Genomic DNA, 23,961 nt, shown 5'->3' on the forward strand with positions numbered 1-23,961 from the left:
ATCTATCAATTGCTTACAGGTTAATATAGTTCTTACCTGTAGTAAATGACTATTTTGAGGTTTGCAAAGATGTTAAGTGTAGGTTGTTGTAGAATTAGTATCATTTATAACATCCTTTCAATGTTAATATAATGCTTTAGGAATGACTTTTACTGTTCAATAAGTTGGATTTGTGACGATCTCATTTTGAAAAACTGGGTCTTTATTTTTGTCAAGGTGGAAGAGGGTGTACCTCTGATGGAAGGGACATATAGAGAAGTGCATAGCATTGTGATGGATGTTGGAGTACCTGTGACAGCTTGTCATTTTGATGGTCAAGAAGAAAATCTCTGGCTTGGAAACCAAACGGTAGGAAATATTCTCATGCTATTTTGTCTTTGATTGTTTCAATAAGATAAATCCAAAAAATATTTTTTACTGACATTTAAGCTTGCGGAAGTTTTATGAATCCTACTGTTTTTATGTATTACAGGGACATGTTACATCTTATTTTGGCCTCAGCATGGACAGGTACTCATCTTTCCAAGCACATGCCACAGATGACATTCGGCAGATCCAGAGCCTACAAAATGGCATCCTTGTTTTGACCAAAAACAACCTCAGGTGCTACTCAAGAGGAGGTCTGATCATGTTTGATTGCTTGTAAGTACTACTGTTCTGTTGCCAATGTGATTAGAAGCAGTTAAAATTAATACAGTAAATAGAACCAATGGAGTAGGTGAGCCATTTTTTCTGAGCCCCAAGAAGTGAACTCGTTCGACCTTCGACATGCTCTTCACTATAGACGAGGCATGTCAGCCAAGGAAAATGGGAATGTGTCCATAAAACATATTTAGGTATGAGTTACAGAAAAATGTATTTTTGGGGGATGGATGGAGGAGGAGAGATACAGGAATTTAGTATAATTGAGGAGTGAAACAACAGAGGAAAACAAGTTCACAGACTGACAGTGCAAAAAGGGAAGAGTGTGACACACGCAGTTTGCACATGAGTTGATGAGTGGAAAAAAATGAATGGGAGGGAGAAAGCATGAGCTGACGATGGGCATCATTCATGAAAGAATAGAGGAAGGGACACGAGACACCAAAAACGAGTCGGTTGTACATACGAGGAAAAGCGAGTGATGATGGAATGGAGTGTTGTCCAGCTTATAACTTGCGATGGTAACCAGGGTTGGGATATGATGGATGGATGGGAGGATTGAGGCCAGAAGTGAAGAAATTGATATTTGTCAGGAAAGATATAGTCCGAGTATTTGAACAGCTTATTATTTTGTCAAGGTCTGAAGAGAGGGAAGAGGCTGCAGGATGAGTCTGAAGGATGAGGGATGCCATGGGTGAAATGATCAGCAAAGAGATAAAGAGGATTTTCTTTCTAACAATTTGATTGGTAAATGTGATGGATTAGCTACTACGACACTTCATATTAGCTGCTCATATATAGTTTACTTTTAGTTGTTGGGATCACAAGTTTTTGAAGATTTTGATAAATGGAAGAATTAAACATTGGTAAGTGACCATCTTGGTTTCTTCTCACCCAAACTAGGCTGGTTTAATAACGGTCAACGTTGTTATAATAGTAGAAAACGTTCGTGGAGGTTTTGAGTAAATTGTTGATGCTCATAAAATCCATTTATTGTAACTCCTGAATGTGTCTCATGTGTAACACTTTTGCACAGCAATGCACGTATGTCGTATGTGTATATATCCTCCCAACACCCAATTTCTCACATTAACAAACGGTCGGTTTTCCATGTACTCTTTTTGTTGCAGGTTGGCAGAGTCATGTGAGCTGCGCTGCATGCTACTCACACAGCAAAACTCTCTGCTCATTGCAGGGCAGCAGAATTTTGTGGTTGAATGGGATCTGGTAACGGCACAGCAGTCACAGAAGGTGCCCTTTTGTTCTTTGATCTGTTGGAATGGAGATGATTGATTGAATAGAGGATACATTTTCATCTTACTTTGTCCAATCGCGAAATTAGTTGTTCCAGATTATTTATAGAAATACAAATTTAGACTGAAATTCCATGATAGCATTTGAGTGTATGTGACAGCATCGGAGAATGAATATGCCTTGCAACTCTGTCGACAGTATGAGGTCGACAGCAGCAAGATCAATATCCTTCGAGAATCTTCAAGGTGTTTTTTCTGTGGTCATGCCAATGGAAAGGTATGGGTTGCCATCCTATTTTATTAAAGGTGTGTGTGTGTGTGTGTGTGTGTGTGTGTGTGTGTGTGTGTGTGTGTGTGTGTGTGTGTGTGTGTGTGTGTGTGTGTGTGTGTGTGTGTGTGTGTGTGTGTGTGTGTGTGTGTGTGTGTGTGTGTGTGTGTGTGTGTGTGTGTGTGTGTGTGTGTGTGTGTGTGTGTGTGTGTGTATCTGAAAATCATGGGGAAAAAAAAAAAAACCCGGGCTGGCCCGATCACCATATTTTAAATACTTGTTGGAGGTATCCAGGGTCAGGTAATGGGCACAAATAAAATAAAAAAAACCCATGGGAGACGGGGGGGGGAGGGGTGTGAGGGGTGTGAACGGAGGAAAGGGAGGAGGGGGAGGAAGAGAGAGAAAAAAAAAAAAACCACCTTTAGAGGCCATTTTTCCCCGCAAGCGGGGGTTGGCCTTTTTCGGGAACCGTGGTAGTTGTTGTTTTTCGGTCCCCTTTTTGAAGCAATGTTTTACGGCCGGATGCCCTTCCTGACGCCAACCCTTTTTGCCGCCTTTAACGACAAGCAGGGAATTACCAGTGAACTGGTACTCAATTAGCCGACCTCGGAAGGATGACAGGCTGAGTCAACCCCCCTGGCGTTAATTCAGCGATCGACCGGGTTTCGAACCCAGGATCCTAGGATCCTAAGCTGACACCCTAGCCGCTAGCCCAACACCAGGGTTGGGGGAGGAAGGACTTACGATTTTTGCCCAACCTCCACCAGATTTTTCATACGCGTAGGTAGTACCCGAAGTTAGGTCTTGGGCACAAATAAAAAAACCCAGGTATTGACACGATTTTTGCCCGATCTCCACCAGATTTTTCATACGTGTAGTTAGTACCCGGGGTTAGGTCTTGGGCGCAAATAAAAAAACCCAGGGATTGACTTAGGATTTTTGCCCGATCTCCACCAGATTTTTCATATGTGTAGGTAGTACCCGAGGTTAGGTCTTGGGCACAAATAAAAAAACCCAGGTATTGACACGATTTTTGCCCAACCTCCACCAGATTTTTCATACGCGTAGGTAGTACCCGAAGTTAGGTCTTGGGCACAAATAAAAAAACCCAGGTATTGACACGATTTTTGCCCGATCTCCACCAGATTTTTCATACGTGTAGTTAGTACCCGAGGTTAGGTCTTGGGCACAAATAAAAAAACCCAGGTATTGACACGATTTTTGCCCGATCTCCACCAGATTTTTCATACGTGTAGTTAGTACCCGGGGTTAGGTCTTGGGCGCAAATAAAAAAACCCAGGGATTGACTTAGGATTTTTGCCCGATCTCCACCAGATTTTTCATATGTGTAGGTAGTACCCGAGGTTAGGTCTTGGGCACAAATAAAAAAACCCAGGGATTGACACGATTTTTGCCCGATCTCCACCAGATTTTGCATATGTGTTGGTAATACCCAGGATAAATCCCCGTCCCACACCCCCCCCCCCCCTGCGAGGGGGCATGGGGTTCCTAGTGCTCTTTAAATTTTCAAATCTTTCATGTTTGCTTGGAATCTATAAAATGTCCCAAAAATACGAGCATGAAGAGAAAATAACAACATCGGCTTTATGGAACTTCAGTTCAGCAAATGAATAATAGTTACAAAACCTCTTATAATTTACATCGATCGTTTTATGAAACGATGGTATCCATACTTTTGATGATGTAAAATGTTTAGACTGTCAATTTGATTGCAGTGTGATGCCCTTTGTCTGCATCTTCAGGTAAGCATGCATGACCTTCGTTCATTTAAACTGGAGCACGAGTTTGAGGCACACTCTGGCAGTCTGTCCGATTTTGATGTGCATGGAAACCTCCTGGTGACCTGTGGCTACGCGGGTCGCCACAACCGCATGACGTGTGATCCGTTCCTGATGGTGTACGACCTACGGATGATGCGTGCTGTAACTCCACTCCAGGTGTATGTAGAGCCAATGTTTGTGCGCTTCATTCCAACCTATACGGACCGCCTTGCCATCATCTCGCTGGCTGGTATGAAATTAATTAATTATCATGATTCTGCCTTTGTTTCTCTTCAACAAGTTATTTCCAGTGAGACTGCTCCAAATGGAAGACTCATTGTGTTCCTCAGTTGTGTCTATCTTTCTTTGTTTGTTCACATTAGAATTCAGAATCACTTATGAAGCTGAATTTTTTGCACACCTCTTCAATGTGAGTCAATGAAGAACACTTCAACCTGATTCAGACAGAGCCAAATTATAGCTGATTTTAATGTTGGCATAAATATACGAAGGTTCGGTTAATTATCCTACATTTCATTACACAGCTATAACCATTCCAAGATTGGCAAGAAGGAGTAAGTGAAAGTTTTGCACACAGCTCCGGCGTGATCTTTTGAGGATGATAAGTTTCACTAGTCAGTGCGTCCGACTATTTTACATCTGTTTGTATATATCTCAGGTTTTAGTTCTGTGTGCGGATGAAATGCAGCAATGCCACTCCAAATTTGATTCTGTATCCATTCCTGGCAATCGCAGAAGGGGTACACTAAACTGTGATTAGCTTCATATTCTTGTGTAACTTCAGATTCCAACATTGAAACAGCTCTGCTGTCTGATTCAGGATTCGTCATTGGCTACCCCTTGGCATTTTAGAATGTCCGCAACTATCAAACCAGTGGCAACAAATGACGTTTGAAGCAGATACACTGCAAAATGATTCTGTGTGAAGTAAGCTCCGTCGGTATCGATTTTGTTTTTCCGATTCCAATATATCAGTGGCCTCGTACCGCCACATTCAGCTACCAATTTTTTTTTTTTTATGCAGGTTCCAAAAATACGCAATGGTCGATTATGTATTCACATATGACATACACATCATTGACACACACACACACACACACACACACACACACACACACACACACACACACACACACACACACACACACGCGGTAATTCACGACATATATCATGCACTCGATTTTTACAAATTATGGCAATTTTTTTCATACAATAGAGAATTTGGTTGATAAAGAGAGTAAATAGGGGTTCCGTTTTGTCCTTCGCTTACATTATTCTTGCAGGATTATTTCTAAATACAATAGTCGATGACCATTCAGCATTAATCGTAGGTAGCAGATGAGTGCTAGGTTAGCTAGCTCAGTAAATGTAGCTCAGCAAAAAGCTAGGTCGGTGCCCAATATTGGCACACGTGATGACGACATGTATAGTATCGATATCGGTAATCGGCACAGACTCACCTAGCGAGCAGTTGTTGTTTGTCTCACATAATCACGACAATAATAGCGCCAATGATCATATCTAATGGGCTTTATTGGAGAGTTTTGCATTGAAGAACAGAAAGACAACAACTGTAGCGCTAATGATCGCCTCTAATGGGATTTATTGGGGAGTTTGCAGCAAATAAATGTTTTATTCCATGGTGATTTATGCGCACGCACACACACACACACACACACACACACACACACATGGAGGGATCCTTTGTATATTATATGCAATGAATTAATGGGGTAATTTGGGTCCATCGTACTGAGCTAATACTCTAAAAGGTTTAATTGGTGACGTGGTAGAGGGATGGTTTCGGATGTGGACTGAAAAGGAGGGAGTGGGGGAGTTTGAAGTGGATGGTGCGAAGTGGGGGTTTGGAGGCCATTGCCAATGACCGCATTCTTTTCAAAGTATTCCCATACAGGGATTTTTGTTCCCGATGATGAGAGCGGTTATTTTATTTCCAACTTCAACTTGCATTAAAAGTGATTTTGTTTTAAAGTTTTCTTTTTTTGTGGAAACACCAATTTTTTTCTTCATACCAATTTGTTTCGGTAAACAAGTATATTAAAATTTTCAATACCAGTATATCAGTATGAAAAATATCAATACAACCAGTATATCGATATATTGCCGGACTCTCATGTAAAGTGAAATTGAGATTGCAGCACATGTATATCAGTCACATCCACGGTAACTGTAAAAGTCCTGAAATTCACCTGTTATTATTCACAGTTTTTGAAGTGCATCATGAAATTACTTTTTATCCAATCATGTTTTGCTCCTGTATAACGTTTTGAGTATCTTCGTGTGGGGAACATTTCAGGTTTAACTTTGAAAAATAATAATGGTGCTTTAATCGTCTGTCTGCTTCTTCTTTCTCATAATCTCATTCCTCTTTGTTCTTCTTTCAAAATTGTATCCATCTTTGTTTGACATTGCTTTGCTTTTGTCTTTCTGGCATCCAGAGCTTCAGAAGTTGTAGACCTTGAAGTTGTCCAAAGTATTTTCTCAAAATGACACACTTTTAATTATTTTCTGAAATACAGCATTCAAGGATAATATGGAGTTTGGATTAAGGAAGAGATGCTTATTGTAGCAGCTGGACATAGCAGCTCCAGAAATTAACCTCATGCTATGCAAGTACTGATATGCATTCTATGACTGTTAATAATATTATTTAACAGTGTTGCTGAGACATATGAGCCCTGTGGCTTCCTGGTTTGATCCTTTATTCACAGTAGTTATAACTTGATTCGACTGATTAGACATCATCTGTAACTTGTAGCCTTCTGCGTTGAACAGTCAAAACTTTGTTTGCACATTGCTGGAATAATTTAAGGCAGGCACAAGCTTTCGATGATGTCATTCATTTTTCCCAATGTAGGGCCAATCACTGGTCCAATAGACATTTTGTTTCTAACATCGCTTTTGAGTGGGAGTCCAAATATCATTGACCCTTGAGGCCATTGCTGCTTCATTTAATGTGACCTGCAATTTACTTTGTTAATTATTTAGTCAACTTCTTTCACAATTTCAGGACAGTTGCAGTTCTGTGAGCCAATGGGGCTAGCGAGCCCAGCAGACGTGTTGCCACTTGGGGTGGTGGGGCAGGCTGTGGTTTCTGTTGGTGTGGCTTCCAGTAGACAAACCCTTGCTTTTGGTGATTCTGGGGGATGCCTGCATCTCTGGGCTGATGGACTTCAGGTATTTGAAGATACAGTAAAAACTGTGTTATCCGGCACTATACAAACCGGCACATTCTAAGAATCGGTTCGGTACGATTTCAATTAAGTTGTTTCCACACAGCTGGCTCAATGAGAGTTCAGTTCCCGATGCTGCCGGTAGACACTAGTTGTGGCGCTGCTGGTGGTACTCCTTTACCCCTTGATCACCAAGCTCCGACTGCATGCCATATTGTTTACGGTCACGAGTATGCTGGGGCAGTTCTCTACATGTGAGAATCAATTCTGATTCTCAGCTGTTATCTTGTTTTCCTTACTAATTTTTGATTGATCAATTGATTGATCACATATGGTTTACAAAACTATGCAAGTACTGGATATATGAAATATATGAATGATCGTTTTAAGGCCATTTTCCCCGCTAGAGCGGGGGTTAGCCTTGCGGGCCCCATGACAATCATGGTTCCCTGTTTGAGGCAATGTTTTTATGGCCGGATGCCCTTCCTGACGCCAACCCCTAGGTCGCCTCTTACGATGCGCAGGGATACGGTGTACCTATTGTTACGGATTCGTCACTTCCGTTGTGGTGGCTTTCATCCACTTGAGACATTTCTCTTTCCATGTATTATTATTATTATTATTGTTGTTTGAGGGAAATAGCAATTATTATTGTCAAAAGGTAAAAGGAATGTTTTTAAAATGAAACCGGATCGGGAACCGGAAGACGACGAGGAAGAGGAGTAAAAAGGGCAGAGCGAATGAGTCGGACAAGAAAGCCGAGTTGCTCCGGGTGCTGAAGCGAACGTTGGCGAGCCAGAGTCACGAGCAAACTTTCGGGTTTCCGGGAGAGGAATTCCTACGACGGAGTTGTCATCGCTGTGACCGGTCAACCTGCACGTCAGGTTTTGCGATCGATTCAGGAGAGAATCATCGCCGTGCCGTGCGCCACGAGACCGGGTCGTCGGCCATTTTTACTCGCGCAGGATTTGTGCTTTGCTCGCGGTTTCGTTTCTTTTTGACAATTCTCACCGCATTCAGACGTCGATCTGGGGCATGTGTGTGACGCGGATTTTTGAAGGCTAATTCGTCCATACCCGAGGGTGTGATCTCTCGGTCGCCTGTAGGGCGCCTTTGGATTTCCCAGTCGCCTTGAGGGCGCCTTTGTACAGCTTCGGCTCTGTGACTGCCCTGGCCATCCGCACGGGATTCTGGTCGTTTGGACATCGTTCTAGCGATCGATCGCTGGAGCGAATCAACTTCGTCTTGGAGCCGGGAATAAGAGACATTGGGGAAGGTTCTTGTTACACTCACTTGGAGCACAGTGAATTATATATTGCAAAACTGATGGTACCATCATAGGACATATTGATTGTACTTTTGAATACTATTGTTGTTGTACCGTTATTATTGTGTGATCTCAATACAATATTTGTTTGTGAGTAACAATTGGGGTGGCTTCTCCATTGATCTTTGACACACAGAATAACACATTTTTCTGCCGTGACTCCGCTCGGGGCTCGGAGGTACACCGTGACCAGGGGGTCGGGGAGGAGCACGTAACAGAAATTGGGGGCTCAAATTGGGGGCAAATTGGGGAAACAAAATTGACTCGGGGGCTCGAAATTGGGTCTTCGTCCGGGATTAAATTCCCTAATAACACTCATCCGGGATTAAAATTCCCTGATAATTCGTCCGGGAGAGAATTCCCTAGCATTCCCAAAATTCCCAAATTTTTCAAAAAATTTGGAAATTTTTGTGTGAAGGTTAACAGGTGCTAACTAATAGTCACCATGGAGTTTGACGCAGGAGAGTTTGCGGCGTCCCCTAATGAGGCACAGTTCCAAGCATTAAAAAAATCGGAACTCTTGATATTGGCCAGACATTTTAACTTGGAGGTCCGAGTTAGTATGAAGGCAGAGATGCAGACATTGGTGGTAGAATCTCTGGTGGGACAGGGAACATGGAGAGAGGTAGCCTTGGATTGCTTACCCGAGGGAAAAGAAAATGTGGAGCTCCGGAAAATGGAGATGCAACTGCAGAGCCAGGAAAGGTTAAAAGCAGAGGAAAGGAAACCAGAAGAAAGAAGAGCAGGGGAAAGAGCAGAGGAAAGGTGAGCTGCAAGTGAACTCGAGGAGAGAAGAGCAGAGGAAAGGAGAACTGAAAGGGAATTCGAAGAAAGAAGAGAAAAGGAAAGGGCAGAGGAACGAAGAGCCGAAAGGGAGTTAAAGGAACGTGACATGGAGTGTCAGAGGGAACTTAAACTCAAGGAGCTGCAAATAATGGAAGAACGGGGAGAGGTAACATCCATGCCGGCTAGTTCGACAACTAGTCAGAACACCTGGGATGGTGTTCCTGGTCAGAACACCTGAACACCTTCAATGAAAAGGAGGTAGCCAACTTTTTTTTGCACTTTGAGAAAGTGGCTCGAATGCTAAAATGGCCTGAGGAGTCCTGGACCATGTTAGTGCAAAGTTTCTGGTGGGTAAATCTCAGGATATTTTTTTCGGCTCTACCAATTGACCAATGTGCAGATTATGAGATAGTGAAGAAAACCATTCTCAAAGCCTATGAATTGGTCCCTGAAGCTTACCGGAAAAAATTCCGGAATGCCAGTTCGGTGCACGTTACATGATATTTGTTATAATCTATCTATAATTCCCAGTAATCTCTGTGTGTGTGTGTGTCTGTGTGTCTGTGTGTCTGTGTGTTTGTTTGTCTGTGACCGCTGTTTCTCGACAACCACGGGTCCGATATACTTGAAACTTGCCAGGTATATTGCTGGGGACCTGAGGATGTGCCTTTTCAAGGTTTCATATTAATCGGAGAAGTAGTTACCGAGCTATGGCGATTTAGCCGTTCGCCGTTCGCTTTGGCTTTGCGAATGGACCAAACCATTTCATGTAAATAGAGGGGGGGGGTTCTACCGTACTCGCAAGCCGTTCGCTTTGGCTTTGCGAATGGACCAAACCATTTCATGTAAATAGAGGGGGGGGGGTTCTACCGTACTCGCAAGCCGTTCGCTTTGGCTTTGCGAATGGACCAAACCATTTCATGTAAATAGAGGGGGGGGATTGTCACCGTACTCGCAAGCCGTTCGCTTTGGCTTTGCGAATGGACCAAACCATTTCATGTAAATAGAGGGGGGGGATATAATTTTAGATATATATATAGTACGGGCATGCCCTAGTATAACAAATATCATGAAACATTTACATTTACATAAGTACACCCCATTGGTATATGCACGTGCACCGAACTGTAACGCGAACGGTAACTGTAAGCTGCGCTCCACTTCTGTTGAACTTGGGGACGACAAAGAAGAAGGCCTTTGTTGGACGAAAGCTTGTCGAAAATTAAAGATCGACGTCCTGAAGCTACGTCCGCGTCTGATTTAATCTCCCGATTATATATTTATATATATATATATATATATATATATATATATATATATATATATATATATATATATATATATATATATGTATATACAGACTTGGCATTTAATATGGAATTTTTTTTTTTCTTGACTTGGGTTTACTTTCTTAACTCAGTATATCAATCTGGTGAGTTTCTTGTACACTTTGGTGATTTATTTGTTAAAAGAACCATGTCACTGATTGTCTGTCGCAGCAAGAAGTCAACAACAGGATTATATCACAGGTGGCGTGGCAAAATGTACGGACAGGTGCATTTGACGATTGGCTTCACAGTCGGGTATACAAGGGTTGTTGCGTTCTGTATTAGTGGAAAACAACTGCTGCACGTCTCCAAAAGTTATTGCTGCTTCTTCTGGAGATGGTCCGTCAACTCGACAATGCTGTTTGTCATGGAGTGGTGGCTTTACGAAATTATGGCATGAAACAGCGTGCTATTGCTCGGCAGTATGGCATCACTCAAGGTCAGGTGTCAAGGATCCTGAAACGAAATGCTCAGAGGGGTGTCCCTACGCCAATACCGAGGCCAGGACGTCCCTGCCGAACCACAAGGAGGGATGATCGCCAGCTGCACCGGTTAGTCCGCAATGGCCGTACCAAGTCAGCTAATCGGCTTAGGGATGAGTGGCAGCAACTGATAAATGTGCCTGTATCCAGAAGGTTTGTCAACCAACGACTGGTTCAAGCAGGCTATCGTGCCAGGCGTCACCCGAGAAAGCCACGCCTGACCAGACAACACCGCCAGCACCGATTGCAGTGGGCCAGAGAGCACCGTCAATGGCAGCCAGGACACTGGAATCACGTGATCTTCAGTGACGAGTCTAGATTTCTCGTCTATCGTCAAGATGGCTGTGTCCGAGTGCGCAGACAAATGCATGAAGCCTACAACAAAGATTGTATAGTGCCAAGAGTCCAAGCTGGAGGTGGTGGGGTGACCGTTTGGGCTGCTTTTCATGCAGGGGGCAAAACTGACCTGGTTGTACTGAATGGAAACCTGAACCAGTTCAAGTACAGGGTCATTCTGGAAGAAACATTGCTTTCATTTGCTCGTGCAGCCTTTCGAGGAAACTTTGTCTTCCAAGATGACAATGCACGGCCTCATCGTGCTCGCATGATCCAACACTTTCTTGCTGACAGTGGTGTAGAGCACATGGAGTGGCCTGCCATGTCCCCGGATATGAATCCGATAGAGAACTTGTGGGCAGAATTAACGCGTCAAATTGACCACTTGGACCAGCAGCCGACCTCTGTGCGTGAATTGCAGCAGGCTATTGTCACTGCATGGCAAGCGATTCCTGTCCAAACCTTGGCAAATCTCATGAACAGCATGCCTCAACGTGTACGTGCTCTCCTGAATGCTCGTGGGGGTTACACGAAGTACTGAACTGTAATTTTACTGTCCGTAATCTCAGTCGTAATTTAACTTTTGTTTTTGTTAAAAAAATTTTTTTGGCTAATGTGCAAAATAAAGAGATACTTCTGGAAAGCGTACAGAAGTTTAACACAGTACTGTCCGTGAATTGAGTTCGATATCAGTTTACATGACTTTCAAGGATCAATTTATTTGTTTCGAAATGTCAAATGTAGTTTTTGTTTATTTTAAAGGTCACATTAACAAAATCTAGAATAATTTCAACATAATTCCAATGAACTTTTGGTTCTAAGACATCTTGAAAAGTAAGTTCACCCCCACAAAAAAAATATTCCATATTAAATGCCAAGTCTGTATATATATATATATATATATATATATATATATATATATATATATATATATATATATATATCAAGTAATGAACGGCGGTTGGGAATTATATCCACGATATCCATTTTTCCGTTCTCCAACCTATAGCTTTGTCTTTAGAAACTCAACGTTTCGGCCAGCAACCCAGCGTGCGCCGAGCCTCCACTAGCCTTCTTCAAGAGTAGTTCCCTTGTTCACCTCCTCCCAGATGAACAAGGGAACTTCTCTTGAAGAAGGCTAGTGGAGGCTCGGCGCACGCTGGGTTGCTGGCCGAAACGTTGAGTTTTTAAAGACAAAGCTTTTGGTTGGAGAACGGAAAAATGGATATCGTGGATATATATATACACATATATATACACATATATATACACATATATATACACATATATATACACATATATATACACATATATATACACATATATATACACATATATATACACATATATATACACATATATATACACATATATATACACATATATATATACATATATATATACATGTATATATACATGTATATATACATGTATATATATATGTATATATATATGTATATATATATGTATATATATATGTATATATATATATATATATATGTATATATATATATATATATATATATATACTGTATATATATATCAGTCACTATGCGACCTTCATATCATCAGTGGAGAACCGCCACTATATATATATATATATATATATATATATATATATATATATATATATATATACTAGACGACCCATGACCCGTTGGGTCAATGTTATTATATATAATTAAGGGGTTACCATGGTTACAGTGGGGGTCAAAGGTCAACCTATGGTGAAGATATATAATTTTCTCACACTTTCTAATAGAGAGGCAAAATGCCATATAAAACGAAATTTACTGGTTCTAATTGCTTTTATTTATCAATCCTCACATAGAAGAGCAGTTTTTAGTAATGAGCAGTGAGGAGAAGACCCCTCAGCCAATGATGCCACCCCTCAGCCAATGATGCTACCCCTCAGCCAATGATGTGACCCCTCAGCCAATGATGCTACACCTCAGCCAATGATGCCACCCCTCAGCCAATGATGCTACCCCTCAGCCAATGATGTGACCCCTCAGCCAATGATGTGACCCCTCAGCCAATGATGCTACCCCTCAGCCAATGATGTTACCCCTCAGCCAATGATGCTACCCCTCAGCCAATGATGCCACCCCGCATCCAATGATGCCACCCCGCATCCAATGATGTCGCCCCTCAGCCAATGATGTCGCCCCTCAGCCAATGATGCCACCCCGCATCCAATGATGCCACCCCACATCCAATGATGCCACCCCTCAGCCAATGATGTGACCCCTCAGCCAATGATGCTACACCTCAGCCAATGATGCCACCCCTCAGCCAATGATGCCACCCCGCAGCCAATGATGTGACCCCTCAGCCAATGATGCCACCCCGCAGCCAATGATGTGACCCCTCAGCCAATGATGCCACCCCACAGCCAATGATGTGACCCCTCAGCCAATGATGCTACCCCTCAGCCAATGATGTGACCCCTCAGCCAATGATGCTACACCTCAGCCAATGATGCCACCCCTCAGCCAATGATGCTACCCCTCAGCCAATGATGTGACCCCTCAGCCAATGATGCTACCCCTCAGCCAATGATGTTACCCCTCAGCCAATGATGCTACCCCTCAGCCAATGATGCCACCCCGCATCCAATGATGCCACCCCGCATCCAATGATGCCGCCCCGCATCCAATGATGTCGCCCCTCAGCCAATGATGTCGCCCCTCAGCCAATGATGCCACCCCGCATCCAATGATGCCACCCCACATCCAATGATGCCACCCCGCATCCAATGATGCCACCCCTCAGCCAATGATGTCGCCCCTCAGCCAATGATGTCGCCCCTCAGCCAATGATGTCGCCCCTCAGCCAATGATGTCGCTCCTCAGCCAATGATGCCACCCCGCATCCAATGATGCCACCCCACATCCAATGATGCCACCCTGCATCCAATGATGCCACCCCTCAGCCAATGATGCCACCCCTCAGCCAATGATGTCGCCCCTCAGCCAATGATGCCACCCCTCAGCTAATGATGTCGCCCTTCAGCCAATGATGTCACCCCTCAGCCAATGATGTGACCCCTCAGCCAATGATGCCACCCCACAGCCAATGATGTGACCCCTCAGCCAATGATGCTACCCCTCAGCCAATGATGTGACCCCTCAGCCAATGATGCTACACCTCAGCCAATGATGCCACCCCTCAGCCAATGATGCTACCCCTCAGCCAATGATGTGACCCCTCAGCCAATGATGCTACCCCTCAGCCAATGATGTTACCCCTCAGCCAATGATGCTACCCCTCAGCCAATGATGCCACCCCGCATCCAATGATGCCACCCCGCATCCAATGATGCCGCCCCGCATCCAATGATGTCGCCCCTCAGCCAATGATGTCGCCCCTCAGCCAATGATGCCACCCCGCATCCAATGATGCCACCCCACATCCAATGATGCCACCCCGCATCCAATGATGCCACCCCTCAGCCAATGATGTCGCCCCTCAGCCAATGATGTCGCCCCTCAGCCAATGATGTCGCCCCTCAGCCAATGATGTCGCTCCTCAGCCAATGATGCCACCCCGCATCCAATGATGCCACCCCACATCCAATGATGCCACCCTGCATCCAATGATGCCACCCCTCAGCCAATGATGCCACCCCTCAGCCAATGATGTCACCCCTCAGCCAATGATGTCACCCCTCAGCCAATGATGTCGACCCTCAGCCAATGATGTCGCCCCTCAGCCAATGATGTCGCCCCTCAGCCAATGATGTCGCCCCTCAGCCAATGATGTCGCCCCTCAGCCAATGATGCCACCCCGCATCCAATGATGCCACCCCACATCCAATGATGCCACCCCGCATCCAATGATGCCACCCCTCAGCCAATGATGCCACCCCTCAGCCAATGATGTCGCCCCTCAGCCAATGATGCCACCCCTCAGCTAATGATGTCGCCCTTCAGCCAATGATGTCACCCCTCAGCCAATGATGCTACACCTCAGCCAATGATGCTACCCCTCAGCCAATGATGCTACCCCTCAGCCAATGATGCTACCCCTCAGCCAATGATGCTACCCCTCAGCCAATGATGTGACCCCTCAGCCAATGATGCTACCCCTCAGCCAATGATGTGACCCCTCAGCCAATGATGCTACACCTCAGCCAATGATGCTACCCCTCAGCCAATGATGCTACCCCTCAGCCAATGATGCTACACCTCAGCCAATGATGCTACCCCTCAGCCAATGATGCTACCCCTCAGCCAATGATGCTACCCCTCAGCCAATGATGCTACCCCTCAGCCAATGATGCTACCCCTCAGCCAATGATGCTACGCCTCAGCCAATGATGCTACCCCTCAGCCAATGATGATGATGATGCTACCCCTAGACGACCCATGACCCATTGGGTCAATGTCAGTTTGAATAGATATGAGAATAGAACTAAAGCGAACACTGGACATCATCAGGGAGATTATTTGGGCCAGCAAGCCATAAGGCTCACCTCTCCAGCGTTCTAAATCACTTACCTGTGACACGTGATTTCGGCCCTTATCTCCGATCACGTTGACGGAAATCACCACAGCATATCGTCAAGATCCCTCCAAAAGGCTCGTCTTTGTCACATACATCACGCAACGTGCGATCCACAGCGTCGAAACTCTCTCTCCTGATCATAGGACACTCATCCCACACGATGAGTTTTGTACTTCGAAAGAGGTCTGCGATAGTGGAATTTTTATCGATGTTGCATACGCCATCTTCCCTCGGTGTCAGAGGGATTTGGAACCTTGAGTGCGCTGTTCTTCCACCAGGCATGATGGTAGCAGCTATGCTAGATGAGGCGACCGCAGGGGGCAACTTCTCCACTCGCTCTCACTTTAGAGAGAATCAGGTTAATAAGAAACGTCTTCCCTGTGCCTCCAGGCGCGTCAATGAAAATCATTGATGACTGATTCGTGTGGATGTTGCTATTCGCGTCCATAGACGTGAGGTGTGATTCGTTGTCCGCTTCCGTAGCGCCGTCGGAGGGTTGATACGACATTCTTCCTGCAAATAGTATTGTGTTTGTGCTATCGTTTTGCCGATCATCAAATGACAAATAAATTACATTGTGAAAATTAAAGATTTCAAATAAACCTATTTAAAGTGTATGCGCATATAAATAATAAAAAAAATCGAAGAAATATCTCTCGGTAATTTCCTGAAACATATTTTACTTCCGGGTAATAATGTTGAATGAAATGACGAAGATATATACTGTATGCCTGTTATTTTAGGCGGTGTATTTTCGTATATCAACGTGGCGCAATTTTTAAAATATATCTCTGCAATTTCCCGTGTGTGCGTGAATGTTCTCAATTATTTCTTTTACCGAGTCTAAAACCATCGATAAAAATGAAATCAGATGGCGACTTAGATTGAAGATAAAGGCGTGAAACAGACTCAATGGCCTTGAAGATACAAGCCTTTCAGAATTCATTTCGTTCTATAAACGGAAACTTTCATCGGATTTTCTTCCCGTTTTTTTTCAACCGAGTCTAAAACTATGTTAGCGACTGTGAAAAATGAAATGATATATCGAATTTGATTTGAAATAAAACTGAGAGAGAGAGCAAGACACCACGGGCCTACAAAACAGGCCTCAAAGCTATGCGAGTTAATAAAATGGTGGATATTACTACTCTCTCAAAGGGGTAAGCCACGCCCCCGGACCGATCGAATGTTACATACAAACACGCAAGATTTCAATTTTATAATATATATATAATATATATATATAATATATAATATATATATATATATATATATATATATATATATATATATATATATATATATATATATATATATATATATATATATATATATATATATGTGAAGAATCAGCTCTTCGTTTGGTGAAGAAGTCCACAAATAGCCTGAAAAATGACGCAGCTTTATTAAAAACCAACTTATACAGATCCGGAAGAAGCCAAGACATCTACAGCAAGCTACAGCAAGAACATGCCAAGTCAAGCCTTCCTGAAAACACATTGATTCCCAGTCCATTTATATAGGGACACGTTTTATCAGGAAATCTCCGAGGGAACAAACAAAACTGGGAGAGGTTCCTCCCCGGTGGGCCAAGCCCCCACCGTCATCCGCTCTGTTATTCGGGGGAGTCAGCCCTTCCTTATCATTCGGACCAGATATAGTTTCAAAAGCTCCGAGGTGACGAAAATGTAACTCACAGAGAGAAGAGTGCATGCTTGGCCAAACAAACCCATATATTTTATGGGTTTGTTTACATGAGTAATTCAAAGCATGTTTATACAGAGTCATGCGTCGCTGTGATTAATACAAAATATATATGGTAAAAACAATAGGTTTATGTCTGCAATCTAATCATTCTACTAGCGTTACACAAAATCACGCGCATGTGAGCGTGGTTTTACGACCGGCCTTATCTAGCCTCGAAAAAGCACACGTATACAATTTGTCCAGCATGACCTCAGCGAGCCTTTCCTCATCCAAAACTAAAACGAAGCAAAAACCCTTTATTAACTTTATGAAAATAGCATTTTTAAACAACATTTAAATCATAACACATTAGCAACCAACGTCTATAACTGAACTTTAGGCAATAACAAATCTACTACTTGACATTCCTTCCTCTTGTCTCGTCGAGACAAAGTATCTTAAGAGACAACGTGCCACATCGGGCTTTATTGAAAAATAATTGTGTAATGCGGGTATTGAAAAAATAATTGTGTAATGCGGGTATCTCCCAAGGGCATATCGTGCGCCCAAAGCGCCTCGCCCGTGCATTTGGCGAACGTGTCGTGTGGTGCGTGCTCGGAGCCTGAGGGCTCAGAACATGAAAGTCCATTAACGTTTCGGATCCACAACGAAGGTGTCTGGTCCAGATGAGGTTCTGCTCCGCCAGAGGGCCACCACCTCCCCTGCGGAACTTGCTCCCCCCACCCTTTGCAGACCCAGTCCTTGCAGATCTTCGAAGTTAATCAACGATCATGCCCATGAGGTCCCTCACGTGCTGCTGTTCTGGGGAATACATAATATTGTCAGTATCTTGTGTCTCAATTTCCTGGTCAGGGTACAGAGCGTAAAAATCCGATTCACTTGAAGCATTTGAACTTAATACATATGAAGAAAAGAGAGGGACTTCCTTTATGTCAAAGTCTCCCATGGGCGCCTGGTCGGCTTGCGGGTCTAGGATATCCACGTCGGGTCCCTCGACCGCCAGACCCAGCGTCGCAATCAGATCCATAGTTGGGTTGAAAGGGGGCGTGCAGCTGTCAGCTTGTCCGTTGGTGTACACGCAAGGGGTTTATAGCACAAGTATCACAGTCATCACATACACCGTTACAGGCAGCAGCCAGTTCCCACATGGGATCCGCACAAGTATCACAGTTGCCACAAAATTCAATACAATTTTCTGGAGCGTTGGTCGCAACTGCCTTGTTGAAGGACCCGTTCAGGTCGACGGCCTCTGTGGTCAGAGCCATAGTCGTTGTCGGCGGCTTCTTCACTTTCCATCCTGTAAAATACTTTCTTATACAGAGGAGGACTAGAGATTTCATTAGTGCCCCCCAAATTACTACCCCGATTATCACAGCCAGTGCGGTCAATAACCACTTCACTATGGTGCCCGTCCATCCCTGGAACCAGTCAGTGAGCCAGCTAAATGTATAAGAATTTTCGCGCGCGATCCGATCGATCGTCAGGGCGTGGCTAGTTTCCCTTAGTCTCACTTCTGCATCACCATTGTACGCATGTGAATTACCGTGTCCAATAGTATGTCATGAGCCGTAGCGGTGTCGTTTGCCACCTTTTCTAGGGCCAAAGCCAATTTATCTATCCGGAAACTATCCATGACTGTGCCCGCTCCTGGGAAGAAGAAACCAAACACCTTTTCCCATAGACTCCCGTGTAGTTTAGTGGTTCCATCTTCGTTCATGACTGACCTCTTATAACGCCTGTCCAAGGACTTTGGGTCTAGCTCATCCAGTATCTCAACGTCAGGAAGGACTGAACTCAGATAACATGTGCCCCCCCAATTATTTGGTAAATAGGGGTAAGCCTTGTCGCCGCATATAAACATTGTCCCATGGGGTGGGACCAGGTGGGTGGATAAGCACTGGAGTCCCTTTACCACCCCATTAATCCTACTAACCCCCCTAGAGAATGTTATAGCCGTTATGTTGTGGTTGTGTTTATCTTGCAGTACTATTCGTAATGTAATCCCCGAGCTCCCTTGTCCCAGCTTCCCGGGGAGAGTGTAGGCGCATTCTGATTCTCCCATACGCAAGTGGCCGGAGGAGACCCTGGAGGAGGAGACCCTGGAGGCCGGAGGAAACCCTGGAGGCAGACCCTCCCTTTCTGTGGTTTGACCCAGACGGGGGCAGGCCTCTCGGCCACATGGGCAATCATTGACGGGCGATAATTAAATTGTCGATTGCAACTCTTGCCGTTGTCAACCCCTTCTCTTTCCAGCGTGGTGACTAAACATGGGGAATCGATAGGTTGTGAGCAGAGGTCATTGAGGGACAAGGGTAGCACTATCATGTGTATTCCTGTGGTGCCTGCTTGGGGAAAGCGCATGCACGACCAGCAGTGTGTCCTATTTTGAATTGTTGCCACTTCCCTGGCCACTTTCCAATATGTGTTTTCACCCTTCTTTGGGGCCTTATTCTGGGGTTGTGGCGTGAGTATGTATTCGATGCATGGTATGTAGTTCTTTTCGCCACCGGCCACGCCAGGGGTCCAGACGCTGCACCGGACCTGCATGGTCATGTCTTTCCCTAGGCGTGTGCGTGTTTGTAGCTTAAAATCAGGGGTTCCCCATTTGTATCCTGGTTGGGCCAAGGTCTTAATGCTAGCTTGCCCATCTTCCCGGAACTCTCGTTGCTTTTGTAGTACCATGCCAACGCGTCCAGGCCCTGCCGACAGTGCTAGCCAATTTATGTTCACCCAATTTGTGTGCAGGGCTTTCTGTTCGAAACATGGTAGTGATACTCTTTGTCCCCATGTTACGGTGAGGTGTCGGGTTTCGTTTTCGCATCTATTGGAATCGGAGTTTCCCCTAGCTGCTGTCGCTATCAATAGTATTGTACCTATGATTAGGCCCATCCTTACTGTGGTTGCTGTGGTGTAGTGTCTGGTGCTTGTATGGCCAACTTACAGTGCGTGGCGTGGATCCACGAAGTCTTGCCCTCGCAAAAGACTGCCGTTGGTGTAGTCAGCAACACCTGGACTGGTCCCTTCCACCTTGGTTCCAAGGCGTTCTTGCAGGTGAAGTGCTCCACGAACACCTGGTCTTTTTCCTCTGGTGGAACACCTGGTCCACAAGTCTCCTGGGAACGCCTGGTCCACAGGTCTCCACCCCATAGACTCAATTCATCCAATCCATAGCCCCATAGAACACCTTTTCTCCAATTTCCTAATCCACTTTTTTTCAAGTGGATCCAATTTTATCCAATATTCAATTTTTAAATTCAATCCCATTTAATCCAGTCCAATTCAAAATAAATTCAATCCTTCTCTCAGCATCCCATTACCTGTTTCCAACATCAATAAAAATAAAATTATAAAATTAATAAAAAATCAATCATCTCAACTCTCAAATCGAATCAAAAAATAAAAATAAACGAAAATTACTTCAGCGAGAGTTTCAACTAGAATTAACACAAACAAACCACCGTTAACCTCCATTAACACAAACAAACCACCATTAACCTCCATTAACCTCCCCCTATTATTTATTTATTTTCACGAATAAACAAATAATAGAAATAACCTGGTCTACTTCCAATTTCAATTCTGGTCAGTTCTGGTGTCTGGTCACACACAATGTTTTCCTCACCCACTGTGATTCGCTCAAAATAGATTCTCACTGTTATGTCTGAAATTCGTCTCATGAAAACCCATTCAAGAGTCCGGTGTGACAGACAGCCAAACACATAGACACGCCGAAGACCCCAGGGTACCCATCAAACTAGCTTGTCCCCAGATCCACAACACAGCGAAACATGTAACTTTACTAAAATAATCACTTACTCATAACTAATACTCATAATAACTCATAATTACTTATGTAATTACTCATACCAATACTTACTTAAAATAATGTAATATCCCAATCTTCACCCCCTATGCAAATCGAAGCACCCCGGACGATCCACAACCAATATCAACCACTGTAGCCGTCTTCCCGACTCCAGGCAGCCACACGCAGCCACATACATCTCCATCCACGTCACACAAGACAACAGCCAACGAGTGTGTCCACCACACAGAAACCTTTGGCAATGCAACAACCGAACTCCCAGACAACCAACAACAAAACCCAATCCATCTCCATGGCTCATCAAGCAGTTCCAACTTAATCCAGCTTCACATACCGATTTCCCCAAAACTCGTGAAACTTCACCCCCATTTTGGAAAAACCCTGGACTAAACCCTGACACCCTAAATAACTTCAGACCCATCTCCAATCTACCCTTTCTGTCAAAAGTTTTGGAACGTGCTGTGGTCACTCAACTCAAACATCACCACTCTGCCAATAACCTGTATGAAACATCCCAATCCGGATTCTGCTCCAGCCACAGTACTGAAACTGCTCTCCTCAAAATCACCAGCGACCTTTTCTCTCCTCTGATGCCGGCAACCTCAACATTTTCATCCTCCTCACCTCAACGCCTCCTTTGACATCATCAATCACACCATCCTCCTCACCCTGTTTAGACCAGCTTGTGCCTATTAAACCCAAATCAGTTCACTCCCAAGCCCACAAGGACCACCTACTACTCTCAAATTATCCACTCTGGCTCCGGAATCCCAAAAGCACTCTTCTCTACAATAAACAAACTAAATAAACAAACTTTACAACGTGAACAAACTCCTCAGCGCCCTGGATACCGCCACCTGTCATTCAGAGTAGACAACAGCATCTCCTTTCTGGCTTTCAGCATCTCCTTTCTCCTTTCTGGCATCCAAATGAAATTCTGGCTTCAAATCAACTTCCTCGAACTTAACTATGATAAATCTAAATTAATCTTCGTTTGCCCACAACCACTCACCAAATTCACCCATAACTTTGCCCCCAACATCGATGGTCATTTGAACACAAATTGAACAAATTTAATCGAACAAAACACTTCCATTAACTCGACATTCTTTTCACAGCACAAAGTTCACTTGAACATCTTTTTCCTGGATACTCCCTCTTTATTTTTATACCATACCATGCTTCTCCACTTGCAACCCAAATATTTTCCATGAAATAAATAAAATGAATTTTATGAATCTTCTCATTATTTGAAAGTTTACAAAATGTCCCAAATCTGTATATTATTTTCTACTGTGGTTATATTAAACCATTATTTTACAAAATCCAACTTTCAATAAACTGGAAAATGCTTCGCCATGGAATAGTCCACCACTCATATAAATAATCATAAGAGTTCTGCGAAACATCTCCATCTTTAAAACTTAGCCAACCAATTTTAAACCACATGTTTTCCCCCCAAAAAACAAGTCACATTCTTTGTATATTGCCAACATTGTTCATCGTTTAAGTATCATCCAGAACTAAATTTTTATAAACCATCAACTTGTAGATGCATTTATTTATATCCCATTAACCCAAGAACTCTCAATTGCTTGGTTATATTTTAGTAATGTCATATATCCATATTTCTTTTCCAAAATGTTCCTGATATACACATTAATCCCATCTGTCTTTGTTTCCAGATGAACTCAAATCAGGAAATCAACACAAATCCTTATTACCTCCAATCAATCACACTGCACATCATTCCCCGTCCTTGATGGATAATTTTACATCCAGATGGGCACAGCATCCCATTTTTGGCGACCCAGCCCTGAAACAAGCCCCTGGACTCCTTGCAGGCTGGACCAAAACCCCTGGACGAGGTTGCATCCCAGTACTGACTCTGCTACCAGTAGTGTAATAATGTTGCTTCTGGGACACCTCCGTTTAACATGGGAAATCCCTATCTAATGTCATTTACCCCCTTGTCTTTTTCAAAAATCATAAACACCTCTATTTCTCCCACCCTCATCTTTATGAACCTTTTGTCTGTAGTACCTATCCTTAATGTTGTTCATTAGACCACTCAAACACTACAAATATTTGTTTTCTCTTATAGACCTATCATCCTTCTTCTACATATCATCTGGCAGATTAATCTTTGACCCACTCAAACATTGACCCATTCACTTCCATATTAATTCTTTCCCTCCCTCATTGCCCCTAAACACCTATATTTCTCTCACCCTGTTCTTTACGAACCTTCTAACCTTTTGACATGTTATCCTTATTCATTAGACCACTTAAACACCTGTGATCCTTCTGACCTCATGGACCTTTTAACCTTTTACTCTTAATATCATCTGGTGAATATAACCCACTCAAACAACGACCCTACAAATATTTGTTTATGCGTGGGAAATAATTTAATTCTCCTACAACTCTCTTCACCATCTAATATATTAACAAAAAATATGTTTGAGTTTGGTTCTTTATTAAGATATTTTAACTGAGCT

The 23,961-nt window shown here is 43.6% G+C and overlaps 2 protein-coding genes across 7 annotated transcripts in view; one reads left to right on the top strand and one right to left on the bottom strand.

Moving 5' to 3' along the window:
• The window catches only part of PAN2 (poly(A) specific ribonuclease subunit PAN2), a 214,842-nt gene that overhangs the window by 34,389 nt on the left and 156,492 nt on the right, over positions 1 to 23,961 (top strand). For all 5 annotated transcript variants that reach the window (XM_068122476.2, XM_068122481.2, XM_068122482.2 and 2 more), the window contains exons 5-10: positions 217 to 348; positions 473 to 642; positions 1,773 to 1,893; positions 2,095 to 2,172; positions 3,927 to 4,194; positions 6,997 to 7,163. In XM_068122476.2, the coding sequence (XP_067978577.2) occupies positions 217 to 348; positions 473 to 642; positions 1,773 to 1,893; positions 2,095 to 2,172; positions 3,927 to 4,194; positions 6,997 to 7,163 (936 nt within the window). The remainder of the gene's footprint in view (positions 1 to 216; positions 349 to 472; positions 643 to 1,772; positions 1,894 to 2,094; positions 2,173 to 3,926; positions 4,195 to 6,996; positions 7,164 to 23,961) is intronic.
• The window catches only part of LOC144892954 (uncharacterized), a 33,012-nt gene continuing 26,363 nt past the window's right edge, over positions 17,313 to 23,961 (bottom strand). For both annotated transcript variants that reach the window (XM_078781823.1, XM_078781822.1), the window contains one exon: positions 17,313 to 19,427. In XM_078781823.1, coding sequence (XP_078637949.1) covers positions 19,142 to 19,427 — 286 coding nt within the window. In that variant the 3' untranslated portion in view covers positions 17,313 to 19,141. The remainder of the gene's footprint in view (positions 19,428 to 23,961) is intronic.

Source organism: Myxine glutinosa, chromosome 7 (genome assembly GCF_964187855.1).
Source record: "Myxine glutinosa chromosome 7, kmMyxGlut1.1, whole genome shotgun sequence".
Taxonomy (NCBI): Eukaryota; Metazoa; Chordata; class Myxini; order Myxiniformes; family Myxinidae; genus Myxine; species Myxine glutinosa.